Below are 18,880 nucleotides of genomic sequence, written 5' to 3'. Positions count from 1 at the left end.
CAGAAAATAATAATAATTTTTATAAATAATCTTAAATAAATATATATAAATACATTTTTAAGGTTCCGTGTGTGAAAGTATCCAATTACAACAGGATAACACTACTGCTTTGCATGAAGTGAACGTAAGGACAATTTCAGGGCTTGCGTACTACACAGCAGCTGCTTACTGCAGAAAACCAAAGAACACTAGATCCATTCTTTGCCGATTTATGCCAAGCAGTGGTTGCCCCAAACATTCCTTGGAACAAAGTGAACGATCCAGTCTTCAAAAGCTTCTTGGAAAAATACTGCTCCCGAAAAATTCCTGACGAATCAACGTTGCAAAAAAATTACCTTGAGGACTGCTATAAATCGGTATGCTCTCATTGATTTTATTAAATAATTTATTATTTAATAAAATCCAAAAGACTGAACGTTGTGTAGGCTATATTTTAAATAATTAATTTATTTCTTTATTTACTTATTACTTGCAGTGTCTAAAAAATATATTCGCGAACATATTGGAATCAGCTGTGTGTGGGGTTTAGTTTACGAAACCACGGATTGTGAAGGATATAGCTAATTTTATCGTTGGAAAGCTTGATTCAGATGAACCATCTAAATTGTCTCTCCTTGCATCAAAGGTTCTGGATTAAACTAATCATGCAACTGTTGCTAGATTCACCTTTCGCAGTGATGCATCTGTATCATTGCAGCCTGTGCTGTGTTGCCATTTTTGAATAAAGTCCCTCTGTACCGTTTTGTTTCCTTCATCATTTCTGTACCTCACGAGGTTCCTTTGGTATGCTTTTTGCATATGCAAAATTTCCCAAGTTTTAAAGGATACGGCCGTTGAAGGACTTCCTCTAGCTCCCAATGTCATTAAGGCATTTAATTTTGCCCCGATCACATCTTTTGATGTTGAAAGGTCCTTCTATGCTTACAAGCGAATATTAGCAGATGATAGAAGATTAACTCCAAAACATTTGGAGTGGATACAGGTATTGCTGATGGAAAGTACTTAACAACTTAAGTGTTAGTAGCCTAGTACCTTAGCCTATACATTTTGGTTTTTGTATTTTAAAAAAATTATTTTAATGTTTATATTACAAAAAAAAAACTTGCTAATTGTGATATTTTCATTATATTACTTGTTAGAAATTTGTATAACAAGTTGTTTTATTAAAAGAATAAAAAAAGTAAATATTATCATTGATACGGTACGTAAAGGTAAATTATTTAGTCATGTTTAAGGTCATATTTGGTTAAATTTAATGACATATTTTCATCATGTTTTGACATTTTTAAGGTCATAAAAATCCGAACCGTAATAATTACGTAATATAATTACATTTATTGGCACAATTTATTAGACCCTATTCTTACCACAAAATTTAAAAATTTCATTCTCAACATGTGGCTACAGCACATGTTTACCATAACATACAGAACATGTCAGAAACATGTTCTGTATTTCAAAGACATGTTCTGTCTTTCTTATAATTTCAATGGATGGCCTCTGATGAAGACACTGAAATTGAAAAATACTGCAATGTAATCTTATTTTGGTCGCCTTTTCATTTCTTATTTTTATTTTTATTTCCTCTCTTTCTTTTCCATACCATATATCGCTACATTCCTTATCCATTTAGTCGAGTTCACTTCTGGTGTATACCGTAGATTCAATAGGTTTAAACAAAAATTTTGTTCACACTTTCTACGTACAATATATTTTTATGTACAGTAATACCCCGACTTACGCTACCCCGACTTACGCGAACTCAGAGTTACGCGGTTCTTGATTTTTTCGTTTGGCAACGCTGCCGCCCACTATCTTCAAGGTCGTTTTTCATATGTTATCGATATACGGTACGACGGCGGAGAATGAGAGCGAAAGATGAACAAAATTCAACTTTGCAGCTTTTATGTTTTTTATATCAGTGAAGGGGAAACACATTTCCAACACAATTCCAGCTATCGGTATAATCGCAAATGCAATTAGATCGACTTTACTAACAGTTTATAACAGATTTCACTAGCAGAAACGCAACTGGATTTTTTATTGTTTTATGGTAGTAACCCCTAGAAATGTGAGGTGTTAATAGTGTATCTCTGCCTTTATGGTGTTGTTTATTCAGTTGCTACATGCGCGCAGCTTTGTTTATGCGTATCAAGCGTGCCTCCTCGTTTTGTAATTGTGCTTTATTCCCTAAAAATGAGTAAAATACTTAAAAGGTGTGAAAAGGAAGCGTACTGGTGAAGACACTGCAGATTCAGAGAGAAAAAGAAAAGCAATTATCGATAAACAGAGGTGGACTGGGTCAAAAATTCTTACCCGGGAAAATTTATAGTGGCCTCGCACTATGGTTTATGGCCAAAATCACACTGGCCCACCAGGGTTTCCCCGGTAAGGCTTATGGCCAGTCCGCCTCTGTCGATAGAGAAAAAATATGAAATTGTGAAACGCTTTGAGCGAAATGAAAGACCATGTGATATTGCACGTGCTACAGGCCTAAATGAAGCAACGGCGAAAAGCACATGACAATTGCAAACTTGACAGGTTGAAAATTGAAAAGGGCTCAATTGTAAAGGGCTTAAAAATTTTAGAAAACAGACTCCAACGAAGAACGCGTTATAGCTACAAAGCAAGGAATAAAAAAATTATTAGCTTGCTACGAAGAAATTCTGCTTGAAAAAAAGAACGCGCTGTGTCGTCAGACGAATTTGTTAGATTTTATGAAGCCATCGACATCGAAATAACTTTTTAACGTAAGTCATTTGTTTTTTTAATACATATTTTGTATTAATATGTATAAAGAACTGCAATTTTATTAATATTTTTCTTCTAAACTAGTGTTTTTGTTAGTCCTTGGTCCCAATTAAGCAAAATTTATATGTATTTATATGCAAAGTTGTACCCCGACTTACGCGAATTCGACTTACGCGATTTTCGTCGGACCCACCTATCGCGTAACTTCGGGGTATTACTGTATATACATATTATGGCTGTAGAGTACATTTTGCTAATGCAGTGTCCCTGATCCATAATCAACTTTATCTTCCTTTTCATACTGTTACACTCCACCCTCCATGATTTATTTATTTCATTATAATAAAAAGATACCATATACCTTTTTATAATGAAATAAATATATAAATTAAAAAATAATAATAAGTTTAAGTAACTTAACCCAAATTACATGGCCCCCCCTGGAATGTTGTTGCGGCACCCCAGTTGAAAACCACTGGACTAGCTTATATCTACCATATGCTTCTGTGTCACCTGATAATTTATATGCATCCCACACATTTTTCTTTTCGGCCACAAGTCTCATTAGCTCATATTTATGTAATATATTTGGAACAAGCATAATATGTAATATATTATGCATGTACACATTACTCACCTTTAATTAATTTCTCAGAAACATAAAAAAAAAAAAAAGCAGTGAATATTGTAGTTCAGTTTTCTGTAGACAAGTGCTGTAAATAGAAATTTCCAAGAAAAGAGAGGTCCTCCCTCCCCCCCCCTTTTCCCTTATTATTCATGGTAGTTTGATCAAAAATAAAAACTTATAATTTAATGTATGGCTACCAAACTACAGTCCTACTATAAAAATGTCATTGACCCTGACTTCCATGCAGGAAACCAAATGAAAATTATTATGAAATATAAATAATAATAAATAAATAATAACTTCTCTGGCAAAATATGAAAACTTGCCTAATCTCTGTTTATGTTATTTCATTTCATTCCTGCTAAAGAATGAGCTGTTTAAGATTTATTGGTTGCTGAACCTGTTTACATACACCCCTCCAGATGATCCCACAGATACTAGACCTTATTCTTACCACAAAATTTTAAAATTCATGCCAAGCAACTGTGTGAACAATAGCCAAAGCTGCATATTGCTGAAATGAACCATTCATGCATGTTCATGACAGTCCAATCCCTTTTCAACAGCAAAGTTGATGATGCAAAACTGGATATATTATCTAAATTTTCAAGGTTAATGGGTGAATTAGTTTTCCAGAAGTAATTGAATTGAAATGAAGCCATGAAGAAATGAGTTTAATAACATCAGTCTTTTGGTTACTATCTCCTTTTGTTTTTTAAACACTTTATAGATACTTTGTTAACTTAATAAACTGATGCTGTTATATATTCATAATATATGATATCTTCATCTTTAAAATTCAGCATCAGAATTGATGATAAAATCTGTCTTTGACTTAGAAATATGATACAGTTCATAAGAAAATGTTTCCTTTTAATAGAGTGCAGGAATATGTTTCATTGGTCGACGAAATTTTCAGAAGTTTATTGAAAATTATATCAAACCAAAATCTGGCAGCTTCATAAATGTTGAGACCAGAGAAATTATTGCTCAGCATTCAGGTCTGTAAGATAACTTTTTTTTTTACATTTTTTTTTTTTTTAATCTGAAAAGCAATAATAAGCAAAGTGGCAAACTTTAATCATATAAATACAATATTTAAAATTGTTTTTCATGCAAAGTCTGAAAATATGAACTTGATCTATTTCTGTTAATAGTTTTATGATAAAATTAAGCTTAAAAAGAGGTTCAGTTATATCTTTTATATCATTACTTTATTATAACATTATCCATCTTTATAGTACTTTCTCTCTCTCATGTGCGCATGCACTTGAGAGTGAGAGACAGAGAGAGTTAAAATTAGCAAATCAAATTTAGTGTGCACACACACACAAATTTGATTTGCTAATTTGTTATTTCTTAATGTTTCTCAGATGTCCAGATATTATCAACTCTTTCTCACTTTTTTTTTATCAAAGACCCAGAAGGAATATGTCAAAAACTGATTGTGTACGCAATAAGCATTTGTAGTTAGTATTAGTATTAGAAATGGCCACATGGTGCAAGAAAGCCTGTGGCTTATGCTGCACCGGCCAAAAAAAAAAAAACGAATAAAAAAATGATAAAAAAGAAACAATAAAATAAAATAAATAAATAATAATAATAATTAGTAAAAGAAAAGGAAATTAAACCTGTCATCCTATGTGCTTCTCTGACCCGAAGGTACTATCCAGATGACCTTTGAATTTCCCAAAACTGTCAGCCTCTACCACCCATGCAGGCAACTTATTCCAGTAATTTATAACTCGTTGGCTAAAATAAAACTTCCTGCAGTCCAATCTAAATATTCACCCCCCCCCCGCCGTAATTTGAATTTATGTCCCCTAGTTCTAGCATCATTTATAACCTTGAAAATTCCGTCCTCATTCATTTTACTGATGCCTCTCACAGCCTTAAACACCTCAATCAAATCTCCTCTAAGGTGTCTAATTTCCAAACTCTGAAAGCCACATATTCGAAGTCTTTCTTCATATGGACACCCTTTTGCCGATCTCACCAGGCGAGTTACTCTTCTTTTCACCCTTTCAAGAAGCTCGATGTCTTTCTTTAGGTGTGGTCTCCATACTTGAACACAGCATTCCAAGTGTGGTCTAACAAAAGTCTTATATAATGGGATTATCACGTCCCTATCTCTACTTGCAAAAGTTTGATAGATCATTGATTGGACACCATGGGCCTTCCTTGCAACCTGTTTACAATGCTCAGAGAATTTCATATCTGACCGTATCGTAACACCCAAGTCCCTTTCCTCCAGTACTAGCTTTAGTTGAACTCCACCAAGTGAATAAGTTATTTTGGGATTACTGTTTCCTAGGTATAATACCTTACACTTTATTGGATTAAAGCATAGCTGCCATTTTTCTGACCATTCCTGAAGTCTATCTAGGTCTCTCTGAAGAAGCTCAGCTTGACAGTGATCATTAACTACTCTACCAATTTTAACATCATCTGCAAATTTAGACATTACGCCCTCTATCCTTTCATCGATATCGTTTATGAAAATTAAAAACAACAGTCCTTATACTGATCCTTGGGGAACCCCACTTCTTACATCAACCCAATCTGAGGAATAGCCATTTATTACAACCCTCTGCCTCCTGCCCTGAAGCCATCCTGCTATCCATCTAAGGATTTCCCCAGTGATTCCAATCTGTTCCAGCTTATAAAGCAACCGCTGATATGGAACTGAGTCAAAAGCTTTGCTGAAATCTAAATAAACAATGTTGTAATTATTCCCTAAATCCAGCTCATGAGTGACCCTTTCAAAATAGCGAACCAGATTTGTTAAACATGATTTTCCCTTTACAAAACCATGCTGAGTATCCTGAGAATTTCAATTTGATCCAAATGATCCTGAATTCCACCCTTGATCATTGCCTCCATGATTTTCCCTACCACTGAAGTCAGACTGACAGGTTGATAATTTCCCACTTCACTCTTAGAGCCGCCCTTATGTATTGGAGATACATTTGCACTTTTCCAATCCAAGGAAATCTCCCCAGAGTCTAGTGATGCTCGCATAATTAGCCTCAATGGTTCAATGCACTCACTTGCCGCCTCCCTTAAGATTATAGGGTATATTCCATCAACTCCAGGAGCCTTACTGGCCTGTAGGCTCAAAAGTTTTTTCATTAAATAATCTTGCAAAAATTCAATATCATTAATTACATATTTTTCAACTTCGCTCCCACAATTTCCCATTGCCACAAAAGGTTTTTCATATGTAAATATCGATGCAAAATAACTGTTGAGTTCATCTGCAACGGCAGCTGGTGTATTTAATACTTTCCCCTTTCCCTTACGTAAAGGTCCGATCTGGTTTGTCCTGCTCTTCTTGGCATTTATATATGTGAAGAATTCCTTATCCCCCCCCTTTGCTCTGTTTGCTAGTGATTTCTCATAAACAGCCTTTGCCTGTCAAAACTTTTCTGTGGCTCTATTACAGATAATCTTGTAGCTGTTATAGGCTTCAGTACTTTTTATTGCTCTGTAACTTTTCCATGCCACCTTTTTCTGCTCAAGTAATGTGGCAACTTCACTATTCATCCAACTTGGAACCCTCCTCGTGCAGTACTTTTTTAATAGTAAATATGCATTCAAGGCTTCTGTGATTAATGTTTTAAAGGTATACCATAATTCAATTGTATTTGCTCTCTGTGCGATATCTATCCAGTTAATAGAGGCCATGTAAATAAATAAATAAATTTTCTGTTTATACTCCAGGACGACCAAACGGTCAGAGGAGTTCACAAAAACTTTTACTTTATAGATTAATCTATAAAGTAAACTTACTTTCATGTCCGTAACAAGATATGACCTAAAATTTGTTTTTAAGTGTTATTATGGAGACCACCAAAGTGTAGAAATATTATTCTTCAGTGCGATAGGTTGGGGATTTAGTTATAGTATTCACCATATAATACAAGGAAGCCATAGGTTTTTGCTGCACTGGAAAAAAAAAAAAAAAACCACAGGTAGATAAGAAAATATATATTATATGCTTGCCTCCTTATTCAGTTGACCTTTGAATCTATTCAAACTGTGACCCTCCGCTATGTGAGTTCAACATGTTCCAGCAGTGAACAACTGGCTAAAAGAAAACTTCCTACAATTGAATCTTAACCTCAGTCCCTGTAATTTGAATTTATGGCTCCCATTTATTTATAGTCCTTTGAATTTATTTATAGTTCTGGAATTTCTCTATGACAATGAAAATTCCACCTTCGTTGATTTTACTAATCCTTCCCGGAGCCTTATAAACCTCAGTCTTATCACCTGGTTGCCAAGCTTTGTACCCCACATAATCAGAGTCTTTCTTCATACAGTTGTTGTTGTTATTTGGTTTTTAGGAGCATTAGCAACTAAGGCCATATTGCTCCGGGGATATGCGGTGGTCATTCCCTGACCTTTCCACATCCTCCGTATTTGGTGGTCACGGGCTGGAACCCTGGTCTAATCAAGGAGTGTGTGCTATGCACTGCTGCTCCTGCCCACCTGGTTACGGAGGTGCCTCTTCATACATTTGCCTTTTTTGCTTATCTCACCATTTGAGTTGCACATCTCTGGACCCTTCCTAGAAGCTGAATATCTTTTTTCAGATCAGGTCTCCATACTTGAACACAATATTCCAAATGTGGTCTTAAAATTGCCTTATACAGTGGGATTATGACTTTCCTATCTCTACAGGATAAAGTTCAATAAATCATCGATAGGACACCATAGGCTTTCCTGTTTACACTGTTTAGTAAACTTCATATCTGCACGTCTGTGGATTGACAAAAATCACCAAGAAAATGCAACACGAAGTGATTCATCCCCCCCCCCCACCACCACCATTGTACCAGGCATGAGTGACACATGACCCAATCAGTATCATTACTGATTGCGTCGTGCTATTTCTTTTGTCATTCTCCACTGTATTTAATAAAAATATTTCAACGGAAAAAAATTTATAATTCAACACGTGGAAGATTAATAGTGAGTGTTGTAAGGTAGAGCGCATTTACGTGCAATGTGACCATCAAAACCACTTCCATTGAGTACAAAGGAGAGATCTAAGCTATTTCGACAGCAGAGGAAATTACAGCATGCAATGGAATTGAACAAAGAAGCTGAAGAAGGTCTATCCACATCTTCAGAGCCTTACACCTCCCCAGATATGAATTTGGAAGGAGTCATGGAAGTTTCTACTGCAAATGAAAATGATGAATAGTCCTCAAAACCCAATCGCAAACAAAAAGTGAAGGAGCCAAAACCGACTGCCAGTAGTACTCCATCAAATCGTTCAACATGTATCTATCTTTCTAATACACAGCCAGAGCAGTAACAGGATTTTAAGAAACACCAAAGCATCGACGCACAGTTTGAACGTACATTTCTGGATAATTATTTCAGTTCAGTCTGTTCCATGTGTGATTGGCTTTAGTTCAAGAACGATGTAAAGATTGTAGCAGCTCGGGATCACACTCTTCTTCAAACAGCATTTCCAAATGAGGATGTAAGTAAAATTTCGGCCTGCAACAGCTGCCGTGGCTGTCTCAAGAACAAAGTGATTCTGGCTCTATTGAAATCGAATGGTTTTAAATATCATCCGATGCCACAGCACTTGCCGAAACTAGATTTGGTAATGGAACATCTCATTTGTGCATTGTGGCATTCATATGGTCGATACGGGATCCTCAGTCAAGTGGTAATGTTCCAAAATCCATAGATACCATGGTACACCAGCTGCTGAGAAATATTTACGACGATCGGTGCATCAACGTACACATAAAATGAAAGAAAATCCATAAATTGAGTTTTCTCGTGGGCATCATAAGGAAGCGTATCATAAGGAAGATTCCGCTGTATAAACTGTACAACATCGACAAGAAATTCTTTGAGGGAATGGATAGTGATGTATCTGTGCAGAAGGAAGATATCAGTGAAGCCGTACTGATTGAAGAGAGCCTCATAGTGCAACAAGACTTTACTGTGGGACAATGATCAGTTTCCCCAGATAGCTCCCAGTCAGAATGCCATGGTGCAGAGTTTACTCTTCGATGAACACGAAGAAGAGATATCATTTCCAAGCATCTATCTTGGACAGTTTAGAGAGTTTAAAGAGGACCTGTGAGTAACCCCGTTTGATGACCATGTGTGAATCAAGGTGTGCAGACAGAAGAGGAGTTACACTTTATCACTTGCTGTGCGTTGCGATAAAGATAACGAGAATGCGTACCAGAGATACACTGACAATCGCATTCAAATACATCGGAAAGAATTCCAACATCACTCTCGAGCAAATACAGTCTCAAGATTATATCAACAGCTGCACGGAAAATAATCTGGCCTTCCTTCGGAACATTCCAAATGCAGCGTACTACTGGTATTAGCATTTAGCATTAGTAGAGGCATTTGATGCAAGAAAGCAAGCTTATGCAGCATCAGCCAAAAAAAAAAAAATAAAGTAAAATAAATAAATAAAAAATAACCACTTCCACTTCACCCCTCTGTTCGTTTGAAATACCTGTCCAGCTGAGCCTTAAACTTATTTAGGCTATCAACTTCCACGACAAGGGATGGAAGTCTGTTCCACCTACCAACCACCCGCTGGCTAAAGGCAAATTTCTGCACATCTATCCTACATCTGTCTTTCCTCAATTTGAATTTATGCCCTCTCAGGTGATTATTCTGAGCAAGAGGAAGAATCCCATCAGCATTGAGCATGCTAAAACCATTCAAGGCTTTATACACCTCTATCAGATCACCTCGCTGGTGCCTAGTCTCCAGACACTGTAATTTGCAAAACTTAAGCCTTTCTTCATAAGAGCACCAATTTCTTCCATTCACTAATCTTGTTGCCCTTCTCTGTACTCGTTCCAGCAGCTCTACATCCTTCTTGAAATGAGGCCTCCAGGCCTGTATACAGTACTCTAGGTGTGGCCTGACCATTGCCTTATACAAGGGAATAATAACCTCCTTATCCCTGCTAGAAAAATTCCTATATATCATTGACAATATACCATGAGCTATTCTTGCAGCCCGTCTGCACTGCTCAGAGAACTTCATATCTGCCTGCACAACCACCCCCAGGTCCCTTTCATTCTCTACCACTGTCAGTGTAGTACCACAGAATTGATACGTTGCTCTGGGGTTGCTGTTTCCCATAAGTAGCACTTTACATTTGTCAATATTAAACTTCATTTGCCATCTCTCAGCCCATCTGCTCAACCTTTCCAGATCCTGTTGCAGCAGCATAGTGTCAGTAGTGTCCTTGACAACCCTGCCAACCTTTGTATCGTCTGCAAACTTGGACATTAAGCTTGATATACCATCATCAATATCATTTATAAATACAGAAAACAATAAAGGACCCAAAACTGAACGTGAGGGACTCCACTAATAACATTAGTCCACGATGAGCAGTGTCCATTGATTATCACTCTCTGTCTTCTCCCCCCTCAACCACCCCTTTATCCATAGCAGCAATTTGCCTCCAATGCCACACTGCTCCAATTTGTGTAGCAGTCTTCCATGTGCAACAGTATCAAAAGCCTTTCTAAGATCCAAGCATATAATATCAAAGCTATTCCCTGCATCCAGTTCTTTTGTGACTGCATCACAGTACCCAATCAAATTGGTAAGGCAAGACTTCCCCTTAACTAAAACCATGCTGTGTCCAAGCTATAACTGAAGTCTTGTCTAAATGATCCTGCAGTGCTTCTTTAACCAGTGCCTCCATTAATTTTCCGGGAACAGAAGTTAAACTGGCAGGTCTATAATTATTTGTGTCAGCCTTTGATCCTCCCTTGTGAATTGGGGTCACATTTGCACATCTCCAGTCCATGGGTACCTCCCCTGAGTCCAAGGAAGCTCTCATAATTATGGCTAAGGGTTTGCTTACTTCCTTTGCTGCCTCCTTTAATATAACTGGATAGATCCGATCCACCCCAGGTGCCTTTCTTGTGTTTATCTTCAACAATTTCTCCTCCACTTTACTCTCAGTTATTACAAGATTCTCTAGCTTACTGCTAGAGAATCATAGACTGCTGATTTTTTCAGAGACTGCTGGGAGCCATTGCTGTACAAGTAAACACATGGGTTGTGTTAGGGTAGCTAAGAATAGAAACAGGTGCAGGTATACTTGCGTGTACACCAATGCTAGGAGTTTAGTAAATAAATTTGATGAATTTGAGGTATTGCTCAAAACATCGAAGGCAGATATTGTTGGGATATCAGAGACGTGGTGTCACACAGATATAAGGGATGCAGAACTGGAATTTGGGGAGTACAATGTCTACAGAAAGGATAGACAGGATAGGAAGGGGGGAGGGGTTATGCTATTAGTTAAGAAACACATAAAAACCAAGGAAGTGAAGCCAGTCGACATCGCTGGACAGTGCAGTGTTGAGTCAGTTTGGTGTGACATAAGCATTGGGAGATCAAAATTGAGAGTAGGAGTGTGCTATAGGCCTAATGACTCTGATGAGTATAATAAGAAACTGTACAGGGAAATAGAGTGGGCCAGTAAATCAGAGAGTCTTATAATGGGAGATTTTAATTTCCCAGATATTGACTGGAATTTGGGGGCTGGTCACTCACACACTAGCAGGGCTTTTGTGGATTTATTGGATGATTGTTTTCTACATCAGCATGTTCGGGAGGCAACTAGAGGGAGTAATACTCTTGATTTGATTATCAGCAGTGATTCTTCATGCATTAAGAATCTGCAGATAAATGAACCACTAGGTGGCAGTGATCACAGTGTGCTGAAATGGGATTTTACTCAAAGAGGTAACTACCATTAGGGGTAAAGGGAAGGGTTATTGCTTCCGTAAAGGCGACTACGATGGACTGAGACAGTATTTAAATTCTATACAGTGGGACCAACTGATGATGTTACCAACAGCAAATTCAAAAATGGGAAGCATTCAAATAACCTATCTTGGAAGCTACTAGGCTTTACATACCAACTAAGAAATATTGTTTAAGGTTTAGGCCAAAATGGATGTCAGATGAAACTAATGAGGCATATGGCAGAGAAGAAAAAACACATGGGATACTTACAAATTAACTCATGACACAGAAGCCTATGATAGATACAAGTTGATATGCAACCAAGTTACAAAGGAGGTTAGGCAGGCGAAGGCAGATTACGAGAAATCCTTGGCAAGGGATGCAAAGAAAAACAGCAAAGAGTTCTTTACTTATGTAAACTCTAGAAGGAAGGGGATGAATCAGATTGGTCCACTTGATATTGATGGGTCAACTGTTGATGATCCTGCTCAGGTAGCTAACAAACTAAATGAATATTTTGCATCGACATTCACACATGAAGAGTTATTCAGCGAGGGGAATGCCAGAGGTGTATTCAACTCTAGCAGTAAGCTACAGAATCTTGAAATAACTTGGAGTAAAGTGGAGGAGAAACTATTGAAGATAAACACAAGAAAGGCACCCGGGGTGGATGGGATCTATCCAGTTATATTAAAGGAGGCAGCAAAGGAAGTAAGCAAACCCTTAGCCATAATTATGAGGGCTTCCTTGAACTCAGGGGAGGTACCCATAGACTGGAGATGTGCAAATGTGACCCCAATTCACAAAGGAGGATCAAAGGCTGACACAAGTAATTATAGACCTGTGAGCTTAACTTCTGTTCCAGGAAAATTAATGGAGGCACTGGTTAAAGAAGCACTGCAGGATCATTTAGACAAGACTTCAGTTATAGCTCGGACACAGCATGGTTTTGTTAAGGGGAAGTCTTGCCTGACCAAGTTGATTGGGTACTATGATGCAGTCACAAAAGAACTGGATGCAGGGAATAACTTTGATATTATATACTTGGATCTTAGAAAGGCTTTTGATACTGTTGCACATGGAAGACTGCTACACAAATTGGAGGACATTGGAGGCAAGTTGCTGCTATGGATAAAGGGGTGGTTGAGGGGGAGAAGACAGAGCGTAGTAATCAATGGACACTGCTCATCGTGGACTGATGTTATTAGTGGAGTCCCTCAGGGCTCAGTGTTGGGTCCCTTATTGTTTTCTGTATTTATAAATGATATTGATGATGGTATATCAAGCTTAATGTCCAAGTTTGCAGACGATACAAAGGTTGGCAGGGTTGTCAAGGACACTACTGACACTATGCTGCTGCAACAGGATCTGGAAAGGTTGAGCAGATGGGCTGAGAGGTGGCAAATGAAGTTTCACATTGACAAATGTAAAGTACTACACATGGGAAACAGCAACCCTAGAGCAACGTATCAACTCTGTGGTACTACACTGACAGTCGTAGAGAATGAAACCGACCTGGGGGTGGTTGTGCAGGCAGATATGAAGTTTTCTGAGCAGTGCAGACGGGCTACAAGAGTAGCTCATGGTGTATTGTCAATGATATATAGGAATTTTTCTAGCAGGGATAAGGAGGTGATTATTCCCTTGTATAAGGCAATGGCCAGGCCACACCTAGAGTACTGTATACAGGTCTGGAGGCCTCATTTCAAGAAGGATGTAGAGCTGCTGGAATGAGTTCAGAGAAGGGCAACAAGATTAGTGAATGGAAGAAATTGGTGCTCTTATGAAGAAAGGCTTAAATTTTGCAAATTACAGTGTCTGGAGACTAGGCACCAGCGAGGTGATCTGATAGAGCTATAAATTCAAACCTGAGAGGGCATAAATTCAAATTGAGGAAAGACAGATGTAGGATAGGATAGACATGCGGAAATTTGCCTTTAGCCAGCGGGTGGTTGGTTGGTGGAACAGACTTCCATCCCTTGTAGTGGAAGTTGATAGCCTAAATAAGTTTAAGGCTCAGCTTGACAGGTATTTTGAACGAACAGAGGGGTGAAGTGGAAGTGGGTTTTTTTTTTTTTTTTTTTGTCTGATGCTGCATAAGCTTGCTTTCTTGCATCAAATGCCTCTACTAATGCTAATGCTAATTCTGTTATGTCTCTCAACTGTCAGAGTTTACGAGCACATTCATCATGACATGATGAAACATTCTTGTTGGCAGGAAAGACTGCTTCTACAGGGATCGAGTACATTTAAATACAAAGGGTACAAAAATATTTGCAGATTCTATCGAGGCAGTGTTAGGTGGGTCAGAAAACTGTAAGTGTGGGGGGATACACAGACTAAAAGTATAACAGTGGTGGCAGACAGAGGCAAAAGAGATTCTTGAACTGCTTCTATTAAAATGAGCAGCAGACTGCAAAGCAAGATAATGGAGATTTCCAGGTCTGCTGGGAGTCATAGTGGAACAAGTAAATACATGGGCTGTGTTAAGGTTGCTAGGAGTAGGAACAGGTGCATGTATACTTGCATGTACACTAATGCTAGGAGTATAGTTAATAAATTTGATGAGCTTGAAGTGCTAGTCAAGACATCAAAGGCTGATATTGTTGGGATATGAGAGACGTGGTGGCACACAGATATAAGCAGTGCAGAATTGGAATATGGGTAGTACAATATGTACAGGAAGGATAGACAGGACAGGAAGGGAGTGAGCAGTTCTTATGCTGTTAGTTAAGAAACACATAAAATCTAAGGAAGTGCATCCAATTCACGTTGGTGGACAGTGCAGTGTTGAGTCTGTTTGGTATGTAATAAGTGCTGGGAAAGGGAAAATGAGAGTAGGTGTATGTTATAGGCCTAATGAATCTGATGAGTATAATGAGAAATTTTGCAGAGAAATAGTGGGTCAGTAAATCAGAATGTCTTATAATGGGGGATTTTAACTTTCCAGATAGCATCTGGAACTTGATTGTTGATTTTATGGGAACTTTTGTGGATTTATTGGATGACTATTTTCTACAGAAACATGTTTCAGAGAAAATCAGAGGGAGCGATACACTTTAGCATCAGCATTACTAGAGGCATACAATGCAAAAAAGCAAACTTATGCAGCATCAGCCAAAAGGGGAAAAAAAAGTTCCAATTTCACCCCTCCGTTCGTTCGTTCCAAATATCTATCCTACTCAACCTTAAATTTATTTAGGCTCTCAACTTCCAAACAAAAGATGAAAGTCTGTTCCACCAATCAACTACCTGCTGGTTCAACACAAATTCTGCACATCTATCCTACAACTGTCTTTCCACAATTTGAATTTACACCCTCTCAGGTGATTATTCTGAGCAAGAGAAAGAATCCCATCAGTATTGAGCATGCTCAAACCATTCAAGGCTTTATACCCCTCAACCAGATCACATCGCAGGTGCCTACTGTACAGGTGCTACAATTTGCAGAACTTAAGCCTTTCTTGGTGAGAGCACCCCGTTGTTCCTCTCACCAATCTTGTTGCCCTTCTCTGTATTCGTTCCAACAGCTCTACATCCTTCTTAAAATGAGGCCTCCAAACCTGAATACAGTACTCAAGGTGTGGCCTGAGCATCGCCTTATACATAGCGATAATCACCTCCTTATCCCTGCTAGCAAAATTCCTGTATATCATTGACAAGACAACATGACAAACTCTTGCATACCATCTCCAATGCTCAGCAAACTTCATATCTGCCTGCACAATTACCCCCAGGTCGTTTTCAATCTCTACCACTGTCAGTGTAGTACCACAAAGTTGATACGTTACTCTGGGGTTACTGCTTCCCATATATAGTACTTTACATTTGTCAAGGTTAAACTTCATTTGCCACCTCTCAGCCCATCTGCTCAACTTTTCTAGATCCTGTTACGTCAGCATACTGTCATAAACAACCCTGCCAACCTTCGTATCGTCTGCAAACTTCGACATTCAGCCTGATATACTATCATCAATATCATTTATAAATACAGAAAACAACAATGGACCCAACACTGAACCCTTAGGGACTCCACTAATAACATTAGTCTATTTAGAGCAATGTCCATTGATTACCACTATCTATCTTCTCACACTCAACCATCCCTTTATCCATAGAAGCAATTTGCCTCCAGTGTCGCATTGCTCCAATTTGTGCAGCAGTCTTCTATGTGCAAGAGTATCAAAAGCCTTTCTAAGATCCAAATATATAATATCAAAGTTATTCTTTGTATCCAGTTGCTTTGTGACCACATCATGGTATCCAATCAAATTGGTCAGACAAGACTTACCCCTAACAAACCCATGCTGGATCTGAGCTATAACTGAAGTCTTGTCTAGATGATCCTGCAGTGCTTCTTTAACCAGTGCTTCCATTAATTTTCCTGGAACACAAGTTAAACTAACAGATCTGTAATTACTTGTGTCACCCTTTGATCCTCCTTTGTGAATTGAGGTCGCATTTGCACATCTCCAGTCCATGAGTACCTCCCCTGAGTCCAAGGAAGCCCTCAAGATTATGGATAAGGGTTTGCTTACTTCCTTTGCTGCCTCCTTTAATATAACTGGATATATCCAATCCACCCCAGGTGCCTTTCTTATGTTTCTCTTCAGCAATTTCCCCTCCACTTTCTGCTCAGTTAATACAAAATCATTCAGCTCACTGCCAGAGTTTAACTCACCTTTGGCATTCTCCTCCCTGAATAACTCCTCATTGGTGAATGTAGATGCAAAATACTCATTTAGTTTGTTAGCAACCTGAACAGGATCATCAACAGTTGAACCACCAATATGTAATGGACCAATCTGATTCATCCCTTTCCTTCTGGAGTTTACATAGGTAAAGAACTGTTTGTTGTTTTTCTTTGCATCCTTTGCCAAGGATTTCTCATAATCTGCCTTTGCCTCCCTAATCTCCTTTGTAACTTGGTTACACACCAGCTTATATCGATCATTGGCTTCCATGACACCCATTAATTTCTATGTATCCCATGCATTTTTCTTCTCTGCCATATGTCTCATTAGTTCATCTGGCATCCATTTTGGCCTAAACCTTGAACAATATTTCTTAGTTGGGATGTAAAGCCTAGTAGCTTCCAAGATAAGTTCTTTGAATGCTTGACATTTTGAATTTGCTGTTCATAACATCATCAGTTGGTCCCACCATATGGAATTTAAATACTGTCTCAGACCACCATATAAGCAAACAAAAACCCTTCCCTATACCCTGATGGTAGTTACCTCTCTGAGTAAATTCCACTTCAGCACACTGTGATCATTGCCACCTAGCGGTTCCTTTATCTGAAGATTCTTAATGGATGAAGAATCACTACTGATAATCATATCAAGAGTATTACTCCCTCTAGTTGCCTCCCGAACATGCTGATGTACAAAACAACTTGATCTGATTATCAGCAGTAATTATTCATGCATTAAGAATTTGCAGATAAAGGAACCACTGGGTGACAGTGATCACAATGTACTGATATGGGAATTACTTTAGCATTAGCATTAGCATTAGTAGAGGCATATGATGCAAGAAAGCAAGCTTATGCAGCATCAGCCAAAAAAATAAAACAAAATAAAAAAAAAACCACTTCCATTTCACCCCTCCGTTTGATCCAAATACCTGTCCAGCCGAGCCTTAAATTTATTTAGGCTATCAACTTCCACAACATGGGATGGAGGTTTAAGCTATCAACTTCTATAGCTTACACCTCTGTTTAAGCTATCAACTTCTATAGCTTACACCTCTGTTTAAGCTATCAACTTCTACAATGACAGATGGAAGTTTGTTCCACCAGTCAACCAACCACTCGTTAATGGCAAATTTCCACACATCTATCCTACATCTGTCTTTCCTCAATTTGCATTTATGCCCTTTCAGGTGATTATTCTGAGCAAGAGGAAGAATCCCATCAGCATTGAGCATGCCCAAACCATTCAAGGCTTTATACACCTCTGTCAGACCACCTCGCAGGTGCCTACTCTCCAGGTGCTGCAATTTTAAGAACCTAAGCCTTTCTTGGTGAGAGCACCCCTTTGTTCCCCTCACCAATCTTGTTACCCTTCTCTGTTTTCGTTCCAACAGCTCTACATCCTTCTTAAATTGAGGCCTCCAGACCTGTATACAGTAATCAAGGTGTGGCCTGAGTATTGCCTTATACATGGCGATAATCACCTCCTTATCCCTGCTAGCAAAATTCTTGTATATCATTCACAAGACAACATGAGCTACTCTTGCACACCACTGCACTGCTTAGAAAACCTCATATCTGCCTACACACAATTACACCCCCAGGTCCTTTTCCTTTTCTACACTGTCAGTGTAAAAAATTCTCTTCATTCCTCCTCTCCTTTTCATTCTCTACACAGTCAGCAGTAGTACCACAAAATTGATACGTTACTCTGGGATTACTGTTTCCCATGTGCAATACTTTACATTTGTTAATGTTAAACTTCATTTGCCACCTTTCAGCCAATCTGGTCAACCTTTCCAGATCCTGTTGAAGCAGCATACGGTCAGTAGTGTCCTTAACAACCCTGCCAACCTTTGTATCGTCTGCAAACTTAGACATTAAGCTTGATATACCATCATCAATATCATTTATAAATGCAGAAAACAACAGTGGATCCAATACTGAACCCCGAGGGACTCCACTATTAGTCCAGGATGAGCAGTATCCAGTGATTACCACTCTCTGTCTTCTCCCCCTCAACCATC

General features: G+C 38.4%; 1 protein-coding gene across 1 annotated transcript in view; it reads left to right on the top strand.

The window, feature by feature from the left end:
* LOC150090459 (mitochondrial tRNA-specific 2-thiouridylase 1) overlaps positions 1-18,880 on the top strand; it is a 190,487-nt gene that overhangs the window by 90,441 nt on the left and 81,166 nt on the right. Inside the window, exon 6 of the mRNA XM_090390324.1 lies at positions 4,260-4,380. Within this exon, the coding sequence (XP_090246450.1) occupies positions 4,260-4,380 (121 nt within the window). The remainder of the gene's footprint in view (positions 1-4,259; positions 4,381-18,880) is intronic.

The sequence above is a fragment of the Mastigoproctus giganteus genome, chromosome 2 (genome assembly GCF_048544385.1).
Source record: "Mastigoproctus giganteus isolate SK-2022 chromosome 2, ASM4854438v1, whole genome shotgun sequence".
Taxonomy (NCBI): Eukaryota; Metazoa; Arthropoda; class Arachnida; order Uropygi; family Thelyphonidae; genus Mastigoproctus; species Mastigoproctus giganteus.
Note: the sequence above shows the minus strand (reverse complement) of the source record. Positions and strands in the feature narration are given on the sequence as shown.